A 13,157-nucleotide genomic window follows, 5' to 3' on the forward strand; every position below is an offset into this window, starting at 1 on the left:
TTCCTTCACCTTTTTGAACAACTGAAGTCAAAATACTCAAAACAGGCTTTAGTTCTCCTTCTGAAATTTTGAAATGGACAAAGAGCCAAAGTTAAGTGAAGCCCCTCTTTTCCACCCAGCTTTTCTCCTCTGAGCTCTTCTATCTCTTTTGTTTGTTGTTTTTTTGTATATGTTACCTTTTAGGGTTCCAACTCATCCTGCACAGCAGGGCTTTCACCAACCCTGCAAATATGTTGAGAAAGGCAATGGTCAGGATCCTCCCCATCCCAGCATGGCTGCTTGACCCTCCCCTTTATCCCCTGTAGAAGAAATTTAGTTGCCAGACATTGGAATTTGTTAAAAAAAAAAAAAAGTCCTTTTGACCAAAAAGGCCAAGGAATGTAACATACCAAAACCAAGTCTGGACAGTTCACCAGTGCCCAGCAGGACCCATGGGTGGAAAATGGGGAACATCATCCCCCAGAAGAGCCATCTCATGGTGATGGTTTTGCCCTGCAACTAGGGCAAATGACCTTTTCAGGAGTGTTTAAGAGAGCAGTAGTCCTGGCCTTGCCTTCCTAGATGGAGCTGCTAACAGTGGATGACTGGATAGGGCAGCAAGTGCCCTATGGCCTCAAAGCCAAGTGCATCACAGAGTCTAAAGTGCCAGTGGCCATGAGGCATAGCACCTGCTTATCCACCTGCTCGCTCCAGGAATGGCCCCATGCCCCAAACCCCAAGGCAGGCCATGGCAGAGTCACAGAATCACAGAATGGCAGGGGTTGGAAGGGACTTTCGGAGATCGTCTAGTCCAACCCTGCTGCTAGAGCAGGGTTGCCTATCTCAGGTTGCACAGGAATGCATCCAAGTGAGTTTCAAGTCTCCAGAGAAGGAGACTCCACAGACTCTGGACAACCTGGACAGCAAGGGGACAAAGATCTTCTTGGGAGCCAGACAACGTGAAAGGGCAAGTGAGGACCCTGAGGGGCCAGTTGCCCTGTTGGGAAGGGAGCGAACTGATGGTGGGACCAGGTGCAGGTTTAATTGCTTGCCTCCGAGATGGGAGGCACGTGGCTGAGCCCTGCCAAGCCACTGAAGCCTGTGCCCCAAGGATCGGGGAGGGGGAAGAAGGGCTGGGCAGCAAGGTTTTCATTATGGCCCAGAGTGAAGGCAAAGATGCCAGCATTTCTCTCCAAGTCCAGCTGAGCTCGCCTGAAGAGTTTCATCTGGGTTTCTTCAAACTGGCTCTCCAGCTCCTGAAGGCTGAAGGAGGTCTTGGCCTCACTCAAAAAGTGCCTGGGGCTGGGGCCGGGAAGGCACATGGCTGCACCACTGAGGTGGCCACTCATCTCCTCCAGTGTTGGGGGCATCATGAAGCTGTTCTCCACTGTCGGGCCACCAGGAGCAAAGAGCAAGCCAGCTGCCCTCCATGCTGCTGGCTTGCGTCCTCGCCGGGGTCGTGCGATCCGGCAGCTCTGGCGTTTGATGTGGCGATGGAGGTGGTCGGAGCGGGTGAAGCTTTTGTAGCAGAACTCGCACTGGTAGGGCCGGATGCCCGTGTGGATGCGCATGTGGTTCTTCAGGTCGTAGTTGTGCACAAATTTGGCGTTGCAGTGGATGCACAAGTATGGGCGCTCCCCCGTGTGCTTCCGCATGTGGATTTTGAGCTTGTCTTGCCTGCAAAAGAAAAGGCACTTGGTCAAGTGGCATGGGCTGCAAGGCATGCAGTTGAGATTCCTCCTTAGATCAGGAAAGCGAAAGGAGATAGGAAGGTGGGGAGCTTATCCTCAGGCATCCCACAATATATCAATGCTCCTGCAGGCTGGTGTTTGCATCTGCCTCCTCCTTCCCGGAGCAATGGCACCTATGTACACTCAGACCTCCACAAAGGGAGTTTGAAGTCCATCACAGAGTGTTCAAACCAGCTTTAATGGGAGGGAAAAAAAAATCACTGAAAGGAGTACACCTAAATTTCCTGTCTGCAGATAAGGAAATTAATTCACCTTTTGGGAGAATGCTGCTTGTGCATGAACATCATGAGGTTCAACAATGTCAAGTGCAAGGTCTTGCACCTGAGTTGAGGCAATCTCTGGAATCAGTACAGGCTATGGAATGAAAGGATTGAGAGCAGCCCTGCAGAGAAGCACTTGGAGGGTATTGGTGGTTGAAAAGCTGGACATGAGCCAGCAATGTGTGCTTATAGCTCAGAAAGAAAACTGCATCCTGGGCTTCATCAAAAACAGTGTGGCCAGCAGGCTGACAGACCTTTTCTCTACCCTGGTCAGACCCCTCCTGCAGTGCTATGTATAGCTCTAGTGTCCTCAGCACAGGAAAGGAATGGACCTGTTGTAGTGAATCCAGAGAAGGCCACAAACATGATCAGAAATCTGGAACACCTCTCCTCTGAAGACAAGGTGAGAGAGTTGTTGTTGTTCAGGCTGGAGAAGAGAGGACTCCAGGAGACCTTATTTCATTTTCCCAGTACTAAGAAAGACGAAGAGCTGGGCTTTTTGCAACAAGACAGGGGGATGATGGTTTTTAACTAAAATAGAGGAGATTTAGACTCAGAGAGGTGGTAGATGTCCCATCTCTGGAAAAGATGCCAGGTCTGTTTGAGTAAGGCTCTGAGAAACTTGTTGTAGTGAAAGATGTCTCTGCTTACTGCAGGAGGTTGGACTAGATGACCTTTACATGTCCCTTCTAACCCAAATCGTGCTATGATTCTACAAAATGAAGTCTCTCTTGGAGACGATTTTCCTGTTCCTTTCATCCTTGCACTGACCACTGGGTGTCTCAGGAGCTTTCATTTGGAGCTGGAGCAGGCAGAGGTGCAGGCAGTGCTGTCCTCTCCTGCTGTGTTCTCTAAGGCCAGCATACATCCAGCCACACACGCATTTTAGGAAAGATTTTAAATACAGCCATGGAACAGTGTAATGCACATTGCAGTGGGATTTATTTACAAATATAGTTGGGGTTATTTTAAGCTGAACATATAAAAGCAAGAATGTTTTTCCCAGCTGGCAGTCCCAATCACATCCTCTCCCCCTCAAAAAGAAAAAAAAGAAGAAAAAGAAAAAAGCTAAGACATATGATTATAGAAAGCAAAGCTGATTGTAGCTGAACCAAGCCAAGCACACTGCCTAGGCTGGACCAGTGGAGTTCAAGTGAGTAAAGAGGAAAGTGAGAGATTTCATACTGGTTTTGAAATGCTTCAATATTATCTCTACAAGACAGTAGCAATGTGGCTAAGAAGAGCATAATATGTGGAGGCATGTTAGTGCTATATATAAGATAGGTGAGCATGCAAAAAAGAAAAGCAAAAACAACCCCCCCCCCAAAATCTATCTATGCCTGCAAGTGGAGTCCTAAAAACCTGAAAATGCTGCCTTTGCACTAATTTCTGCAACTCTACCCATGCAGACCTGGAGTTGTTTTCGGTGGCGTGACCAGGAATATGCTGGTGCTGGCCATGCTGTGAGGAGTGCTGCCCTGCAGTGGGCATCTCTGCAAACCAGTTCCTCAAGAGCAAGGATACAAAGTAGTATCCCTAGCAAGAGAGTAACTTGTTCACGAGATGATGCTTTACTATCTTCAGAAAATCAGTCTCTGCACAGGCAGTGGAGATGCAGAATTTTAGGGAGGCAGGAGGAAAAAAAAAAAAGGCATCTCTTGGTCCCCATGCCAAGCCCAAGGCCAGATCACAACTTCCCACTCCAATGTTTTCAGACATGTTACTATCTCGGGGTTTTAAGAGAGGCATATTTTCCCCAAAATGGCTGAAAATCAGCAGCAGACAAAGCTGTGTGGAAAATTTCATCCCAAATGGATAATGCAGATGAATGAAGTGGCTCATAATGAGAAGTGTTGGGAAATGTTAATAAAAAGCAGAGCTACCAGCCCCACCTATAATATAATTTAAACCTATATATGTAATGTTTAACATAGCAGGACCACTTTTCCTAATAAACATGCAGTGTGCCAGGACTGTATAATGTGAATACAGAGAGAGCTTTTTTCAGGCTATTACCCATCTCCAGCAGCAGGCAGGGAGAAACTCAGTGCCTCCTTCCCCAGTGATGCCTCCATGGGACAGAAGAGAGGTTTTATATGGCTCTACCTGGAGAAGCTCAGAGCTTGGGGTGAGGGGAGAAGATGCCCTGGCTTCAGCAAAGTGGCCAAGGGAGGATATGGCATGGGAAACACAGGCTTTGTGAGATGGGAGTATGCAGGATCTCCAAAGGAGAACTGCTCTCCCTGTGTGTGAATAACCTTAATGCAATTGCATTAGGAGAGCGATTAGGGCTCTGTGAGCTGTCACAACACAAATAATAGGAACAAATAATGTTAACCTTTCTGGCTGGAACCATTTCTCCTTGAGCACTCCAGGGCTGTCTTGGTAGAAAAGCTGAAATATTTGCCATTTTCTCCAGCGTTTTACCAGAGTAAAACAGCAGACTAGAAGCTGAGCAGCCTTTGTTTAAGGGAAAAAAATTAATGAGCTATTAAATTAAGTCCTGCTTCCTGCCATCAGATGTCCTTGGGAGCCAGGAGCAGCAGAACCAAGTGCAGGAGGTGTCCTTGCCATGGGATGTAGACCCCACTGATGTGAAGGGGAAGGGACCTGACAGGGAGGTTAGGGGACCCCCACCCAGGAAAATACATTTTCTCTGTTTATCCTCTCACATTTCCTCCTCAAGTGCAGAAATTATGCAAAAGACTAATTCGTTCATACATCCTATTTGGGAACATCTACCTCCCTGCCCCCTCATTCCTTGAGGACCCCAAGGGGTCTGAGCTTGCAGCTCCTTGGTGTAGCCACCACTCAGTGCTGTGGGTACAAGTCTGATGCTTTTGGGAAGCATGAGATTCCTCCTGAGAGCAAAATGTGTAATGTAAGTGGTGACATTCAGCAACGCCCACAGAAATCTCTTTCTACATTTCAATCACTCTGCTTTGAAGCATACACTTTCCCCTAAAGCAGAGCTCTCACATTAAGAGTAATGCTGAAAATGGCTAACCCCCCCCCCAACATCCAAACAAAACAAAATAGCTGTGTGCTACTCAAAATACTTCCAAATACATTTGAAAAACAAACCAACATTTTGAAAATTTCCACTTTACTCAGAGTGTTAGAAAGAGAAAAAAAATCCCTCTAGCCTTCACCTCTCTGTGAGGTCACCCAAATGAACAGCTTTGTTTTCTCGAATGATGATGGCAGACCCAATATTGTGATCATTTTCTTGAGTTGAAGTTGTCCAACCCTTATGTTTTGCATTTAGAAGCTGTCCAGCATATGGCAGGATATAGAAGCTGTCCGGTTTAACCCTGCATTAGCAATGGCTGCAACAGACCATTTCTGTAACCACCAAGATGCTGATTTAACCTGTTTGGATTAGGTGTCAGGATACCTGAATTCTCACCTACAGCATTATAGAAGAGTTTGGGTTGAGAAGGACTGTGAGTTTTCCTGTGTGTATTGGGTGATATGGTGATGTTGATCTGGGACCAGCTGGTCTCAACACAGAGAGCTGAAATGACAAACTGATAGATTGGAATGTGAAGAGGTGGCCATAGCTGCACAGTGGACCCATGGCCAAGATTTGCAAGCTGGTGGCTATTTATTGAGGAGTTTGTGCATGGTACAATTCCACTTTCCCACAGCTTGCCCCCGCTGAAGCCTACTGCTTTATCTTTGTTCTAACAGGTACTCTTCTCCTAGTTGCCTTTCTTATTTGCTTCAAGGACACAGCACTTTGTTATTTTTTACTCCCATTCTTCTAATGTGGTTTGGGGTACAACATCTCTTGTCACACTCCAGGGCCCCACACAGATATGAAGGCCATTACCTAGTCCCTGGGTTCCCAAAAAGGATGTTTAAATGTCCAACCCCCTGCAGTAAGCAGGGACATCTTCAACTCAATCAGTTGTCTCAGAGCCCAGTCCAACCTCATGAGGCATATTGCCAGGTATTGGGGCATCTACCACCTTTCTGGGCAACCTGTCTCAGTGTTTCACTACCCTCACTGTAAAACATTTCCTCCTCACATCTAGTCAACATTTCCCTTCTTTACAATCTTCACCTCTTTTGTCCTTTTATAATAGGCCCTGCTAGAAGTATCTTTCTCATCTTTCTTACAGACCCCAGTTAAGTACTGGAAGGCCACAGTAAGGTGTCCCAGGAGACTTCTCTTCTCCAGGCTGAGCAACTCTCTGAGCCTGTCCTCACAGCAGAAGGGTTCCAACCCCTCAAGCATTTTTGTGGCTTCCTCTGGACCGGCTCCAACAGGTCCATGTCTTTCTTGTGCTAAAGACTTTTGAGGTGGAGCCTTACCAGAATGAAGAGTTCTCACCTGAAGCCTCCCACTAGCCTTCTCAGTGAGTATGTCTGTACCAAGATCTCTCCATGCCTCATTTTCCTCAAATGAAGCCAATAATACCACTGTTGCCTGTAAATGACTTTTCAAACCCTTTGGGAGAGCTCAGCTCTATTATTCCCATTACAAGGAGGGTGTCAGTGATGGATCAAGCCAAGTTATTTCCCCATTAGCAATTGACACAGCATTACACCCGGGAAAAGGATGGGGACCATAGGATAGGGCTGGCAGTCACACTCCACAGGCTGAACCCATTCCTCTCTTCCCAGCAGATCCTACCCATCTGTCCAGAGGTGATGACCCAGCACCAACCTGGGGATGCAACATCAGCAAGGGCAGGATTCAAAGTCCTGGAGGCAGGAAATAGCACCAGGCAGTTGCCTTTCCCTGCAAATATCAGGGTGAGCCAGCTCACATTGCATATGCCTGCCTGAGGCATGATGCTCCCTGCATTATAACACAGTGTCTGCTGTGTTAATAGAGGGGAACATGGAAATTTATTTTCAGGTCAAATCCTCATCATCTGCATAACTTCGACATGCATATTATTACAGGGACAGGAGAAGAAAAGACAGGCTGAATGCAGGAACACCCCAGGTGTCCAGCCATTGTCAGGAGCTTGCCTTTGCCTACTGTGAATATTATATTCCTCTGGTTTGCTCTCCACAGCCTAATCGGGGTCTCTCTCTCATGCACAGCCAGGAGCTGAAATAGCATGCTCTTGTCAAAAAGCTTTATTATTATGGTAAAGATTGTACTCATTAGATATTAATTATACCCAGCAAGAGCAGGTCCAGGAACCTGTTTGTCTCTGCTCACTGATTAAATTTGCCCAACTCTTCAGAAAAGGGTTGAAAGCTGCAGTGTTAGATTTATTCCCATCGAGGGGTCTGCTGGTCTCAACAGAGGTGCAAAGTTTGGGAACTGGTATGAGGGAGAGATCTAGTTTGCCATGGCTGCCTTGAAGCAACTCATGTTGAGGCTGGTCTCACCGAATTTGACATATGTAAAGATTAAGTTGCCTTAGCTAAGCCCTGTAGGTTGTCTTTGTGGTCACTGATGATACCTTCACTCATCCTTTTTTGTCATCTACCATTAAAGGAGTACTGATCTCCTTCCATTGACAATGGAGGGAGTTGAGGTGCTAGGCTCTTGGGCAGCCAACTTTCTGGGTGATCAAGCATAAAAAACATTGAGGTAGGAAAAGACCCTTAAGAACGTTGATGCAGCATTAATGCAGCACTGCTACGTCTACCACTAAACCATGTCCCTCAGTACCATATGTACATGCCTCTTAAGTGCCTCCAGGGACAGTGACTGCACCACTTCCCTGGGTACCCTGCTCTAGGGCTTGACAACCCTTTTGGTGAAGAAATTTTTCCTAGTTGATAATCATAGAATCATAGAATCAACCAGGTTGGAAGAGACCTCCAAGATCATCCAGTCCAACCTAGCACCCAGCCCTATCCAATCAACTAGACCATGGCACTAAGTGCCTCATCCAGGCTTTTCTTGAACACTCCCAGGGACGGTGCCTCCACCACCTCCCTGGGCAGCCCATTCCAATGGGAAATCACTCTCTCTGTGAAGAACTTCTTCCTAACATCCAGCCTATACCTACCCTGGCACAACTTGAGACTGTGTCACCTTGTTCTATTGCTGGTTACCTGGGAGAAGAGGCCACCCCCCACCTGGCTACAATGCCCCTTCAGGCAGTTGTAGACAGTAATAAGATCACCCCTGAGCCTCCTCTTCTCCAGGCTAAACAGGCCCAGCTCCCTCAACCTCTCCTCATAGGATTTGTGCTCCAGGCCCCTCACCAGCTTTGTTGCCCTTCTCTGGACACTTTCCAGCACCTCAACATCCTTCTTGAATTGAGGGGCCCAGAACTGGACACAGTACTCAAGGTGTGGCCTTACCAGTGCTGAGTACAGGGGCAGAATAACCTCCCTTGACCTACTGGCCACACTGTTCCTGATGCATGCCAGGATGCCTGTTCAATCTAAACCTCCCCTGGTGCAACATGAAGTAATTTCCTCTTGTTCGATCATTTGTTACCTGGGAGATGAAGCTGACATCCACCTCACTACTAATGTATAATAATCAGGACCATTCCAGTCTCAGAAAGCTCAGGCACATGCCTAAACATGTGCAACTTGGTTGTGGTCTACACTGATGCCAAAATGTGCAAACTCAAAGTAATTACATCCTGCAGCTAAATGATCCTCCCAACTCAACACATCTCCCAGCACATTAAAGATGAAGCCTTTTTGGACCTTTGACAATCTGTTTTCCAGCTCCTCCTGGCCCAGCTGTGGTGGACTGTGTGGGACTGAAAACATTCCATTACTCATTGAAGCTTTTGTCCAGTAAGGTGATGGATTCAGTGAGTTGTGGATGGCATCCACAACCCACCAAAATCAATAGTTTTGTTTTCTTCTTCCACTCTCTTTTTTTTTTCTCCCTTTCCTTTCCCTCCTCCAAAGGCAGGGAGATCACACTCTGATTTCTTCACTACTTTTTAAGGGGAAAAAAAAAAAAAAGATTTGGAGTATAAGAATCAGCCATGGGTCATGATGTGGCCCCTCCAACCCCCACCCTCTCTGAACACAGCAGAAGTAACCAATGCACACCTGGTAAAGCGGACTTCACAGATATTGCACATATAGGGCTTCTCTCCTGTGTGGGTCCTCATGTGCCTGGGCAGCTTGCCAGCTCCCATGATGACTTTATTACACACGGGACATTGCTGGGATGTCTTGGGCTTTATCTTCCTCTCTTCTTCCAGGGGCCATGGAGGAAAAACTCCTCCAAACTGAGTAGCACTTAGGCAATTGAGATAAGCACTATAGTCAGTCTCTGCCTTAATATGCCCTAAGGGAGCTGCTGGGGTGTTGATAAACATGTTCTTGAAGAAGTCATTAGGGAAAGGAGGCGGAGGTAGGTCTTCCTTCTCCTCCTCTTCCTTGATCTTCCTCTTTTTGATTACCAAATCCAAGGGGCTGTTGTCTATCTGTGGCTCCTCAAGTTGGGGGAAGGAGCTAAAATCACCATTATAAAGATGAGGGAGGAAACTAGGAGTGAAAGAAGAGAGCGCTGGCCTCCTTTCTGTGATGTTTACTGTAGGATACAAGTTTTCCCTTAGCAAGGACTCGATGGAGAAGTCTCGTATCATGCCCAAGTGTCCAGCAGGGTTATTGGCTGGGAAGTGATTTGGAAAGTCTTTAGGTGCTTCTATATATGCTTCTTGGGTAAGATCAGGCTTAGAAGGGCTTTGGCGACAGCTTACTTCTTGGACATCAGCTAGGTTCTCCTGACTGACGAAATCTTCCACTTCTTCCTCCTCTTCCTCTTCCTCCTCCTCTTCATCTTCATCATCATCTTCATCCTCTTTGTCATCTTCCTCTTCCACCTCTCTATTGGGCTCCATGATTTCAAGGCATACGTTGATAATGCACTGGATCTCCAGCATCTTGGCAGCGCTGAGGATGTGCTTAACGTTTGAGGTGGTGATGGTGAGGGTTGAGGTGTAGGCAAACTCAAGGATGGCAGAAAGTGCTTCAGGCTTGACAAAGTCAATCTCGTAAACATAGGGCTGTTCTGTTAAAGTGCCAGTAGTAAAGAGTTTTTTGAAGTACTTGCTGCAGGCAGCAAGGACGGACCGATGGGTCCGATACTCCTGGTCCTCAACAATGAGGATGACATCGCAGAGGAGACCATCATGCCGCTGCTCATTCAAACCACATAATACCTCACTGCTGTGGTTTGGGAATGGGATCCCAATAAGATCTTCAATGCCATTTGCCATATTCTCATTTAGTGCCCTAGAACAAAACACAGGGAGTAAAGAATTAGCAGAGGGTTCCAAATCAGTATCACAAAAATGACTGCCTTTTCTCGATGTCCTCTTCTCCCCATCCCCACTTGGTCTTCTGTAATCGCCTTCTACTTGCACTGCCTCAGTGCATCTCTATGTCACCTTTAACTCCTTTTGGACCCTCTGTGATTTAACCTGTGATTCTTTCCAAATCATTTTGTTTTGATCTTTGTCTTCACCCTTCTCTTCTCAGTTCTCACCTTTGCAAGCTCCCTCCTCTTTCACATCCCTCCTCCAGAAACTTTGTGCAATGACTCCCTCCCATTCACATTTCTTGCACATCCTCCCAGAGCCAACATCTTTCCAGGCACACGGTGGATTTGCCATGCCAGCAGCTATGTGGGGAAAGGCTGATGCCGTGTGGTTTCACACTGCCAAGTGCCAGCACCTGTACCACTTAAGATGAGCTAGGGAGTGCCCATCTCACCTACACAATTGTTTTTGGGACTGGTATAACTGGACATCCCAAATAGAAGGAACTGCTGGTCACTGCTGTTTGCTGCAGTAGGACAGCAGTTCTTATGGACCAGCGGGTCTCTAGTTCTGTGTCCTCTGGCTGCTTCATGCCTGGATACTACATCAATGTCACCTCAACATGTGGACAACCCACATAGGGATGTCCTCCTGAGGCATCTAATAAAGGATGCAAGGAGTTGTGTATCACAGTGTACCCAACAGCAAAGTGAAAGGCAGCCAGGGAGCAAGGGCCCAGCCAGAGGCAGATGGCTGTCTGCTATCTCTGCCCATGAGCTAAGCTTGCTCCATTCCCTATCCTGTTTGGGCTTGTCGGCACAGTATCAAGTGCCCTGTGCATCTGGCAGACACCCTTCCCTGCTAGAGCAGCTCCATCCTCAAAGGGAAACTCAGAAACAAAAAGGCCACACCCAAAAGGAAAACCTAATTTTTTGGCTATTTTTTAATCTGTAAGATGTTTCCTCTTTCACATGTCTCCAGAAGCCCTTCCACATGAGAAATCCCAGGAAAGGAGAATGAATTCCTCCAGCAGGCAATGAATACATTAATCCTATCACATACAGAATACATCAAACAGACAGAATAACTTTGAATACACTAACCCCTTGGAAACCCTCAGGACACAGAGCAGTGTCACCTCTATGAGCACTGGCTCATGGCCTCGATGAAGGTAGACAGTTCACAGACAAGTGGTTAATCTCCGAGAGTGCCCAGGGTAGATGTAAATAAAACTGCAGCCCCATTCTGGCCCTTTACAGGAGGCTTAGATCATCAAGCAGGTTCCCAAACCCAGTTGCTGCAGCTCTGGCAGGTTCCCAGTCCCAGCCTGTGCCGTTGCTGCATATCTCCTCAGCCCCATCACCATGTTCTAAGCACCCTTTTCTCTGTTCACTTTCTGGCTGTGCTGACTCCAAGCTTCCTTCCCAACAGCTGTAGAGACCTGGCCTGTCTCATGTTGAAGGGCTGGTTACTGGTTCCCACCCTACCACCTGCCTCCAGCCCTTGGAAAGAGACCGGTCTGATGTACAGAAATCCTTGTTTCACCTTGGCCAGCAAGGAGTGACCATCGGGTAGGCTGGAGAGCAACAGACTCTGCAGCAAACATTGCTGTTGGAACTTCATTTCCCTTCTCCTTCCTCAGGGCCAGTCTCCAGATGAGACCTTGCAGATATCTCATCCACACCTAATCAGTGCTGATGAACTCTTGCTGTGTGAGAGCCAGCAGTTGAAGGCTGTAGAAGACCATGCAACCTAGATAGAACACTCCCCCAGGGAAGGATAATGGATCACCAGCCTGGTGGGAGCAACACTGAGATGAGGGACAAGATGTGTCTTAGCTAGTGAAGCCTTGTAAGATGTGGAGAGCAGCTTCCACCAGTGGAATCCTTCTCCAGCCTCCTACTTATGTCCTAAGATGGGGGGAGGAACTGGAAATTGCATCACACCAAGCTCCTCTTCAGCTCCAGCCACCAGTATTTTCAGCTGAGGGACGAGGCTCCAGCCCTGCATGCTGCAGTATGCCAATTAGCTCCACGCTAATTATGTCTGTTGTCTGAAACAAATTGATTCATTACAGTGTGCTGTACTTAACCATGTTAACTAGCTATGTTCCTCTACCAGCCTGACCAGCTCTGTATCAAATCTTCCCTGAAAATCAATGATAAATGAAAGCAAGTCCAATGTGTTCTTCAAGAGGAGTTTAAGATAATAAATAACTGCTGAGCCAGGGAAGAAAAGACAACTTCTTTGTTAGGGCTTTGTGTCCTTAATAATAAGCATGAGCAATTAAATTTCTACTGCTGTATTTACCCTCTACTTGTTTGGTTTTTTGTTTGGAAAGAACATTGGTGTTAAAGGAGTACCTTGCATGAAAAAACATGCCTTCCTACGAATCTGTTTTGATCTTTTATTGCTAGATCTCCTTAAGTGTAAAAGATCAGAAAATAAATTGCTTTTATGGAGATTTTCTTTCCAAGTGCTAAACTCCATCCTCTCAGATTTGTGGATTATTTATTTGGCAGCAAGAAGGCAGGAAAAAACAGAATTAGGAAACCAAGGATTATATGATTATAAATTAAAATGGTGTACAGCTCCTTTTGGTGGAAATGGACTTATTTTCCTTTTCTTTTCCCCCATCTTGGTCCTCTTGAGATGTGATTCTGTTAACTCAAGCACTTAGGCAAGCTGATAACTTTACAGAATGCTGGCAAAATTGAAGGTGATTCATGTCATTTAAACGGAGGAGGGAGGGGGAAGAGAGAAAGAGAAGCAGCCCATTCATTTGCATACATTTGCATTTTTTTAACTTGCAGGGTGGTTTGACAGCTCCAGAGCTCAGCTAGCCTGAGAAATGACCTTATGGTTCCAATGCCCCCAGGGAAGTTGATGGCCAGAGGCTGGAAGTGTGCTGAGGCTGACGTTTTCCTTCCTTCCCCTCCCCCTCCCCCTCTCCC

General features: G+C 46.8%; 1 protein-coding gene across 3 annotated transcripts in view; it reads right to left on the minus strand.

Moving 5' to 3' along the window:
- Positions 1-1,012: 1,012 nt before the first annotated feature.
- The window catches only part of ZBTB7C (zinc finger and BTB domain containing 7C), a 126,817-nt gene continuing 114,672 nt past the window's right edge, over positions 1,013-13,157 (minus strand). For all 3 annotated transcript variants that reach the window (XM_064176867.1, XM_064176868.1, XM_064176869.1), the window contains exons 3-4: positions 8,987-10,177; positions 1,013-1,656 (exon numbers count right to left, since the gene is read on the minus strand). In XM_064176867.1, coding sequence (XP_064032937.1) covers positions 1,020-1,656; positions 8,987-10,161 — 1,812 coding nt within the window. In that variant the 5' untranslated portion in view covers positions 10,162-10,177 and the 3' untranslated portion in view covers positions 1,013-1,019. The remainder of the gene's footprint in view (positions 1,657-8,986; positions 10,178-13,157) is intronic.

This window comes from Pogoniulus pusillus, chromosome Z, assembly GCF_015220805.1.
Source record: "Pogoniulus pusillus isolate bPogPus1 chromosome Z, bPogPus1.pri, whole genome shotgun sequence".
Classification (NCBI taxonomy): Eukaryota; Metazoa; Chordata; class Aves; order Piciformes; family Lybiidae; genus Pogoniulus; species Pogoniulus pusillus.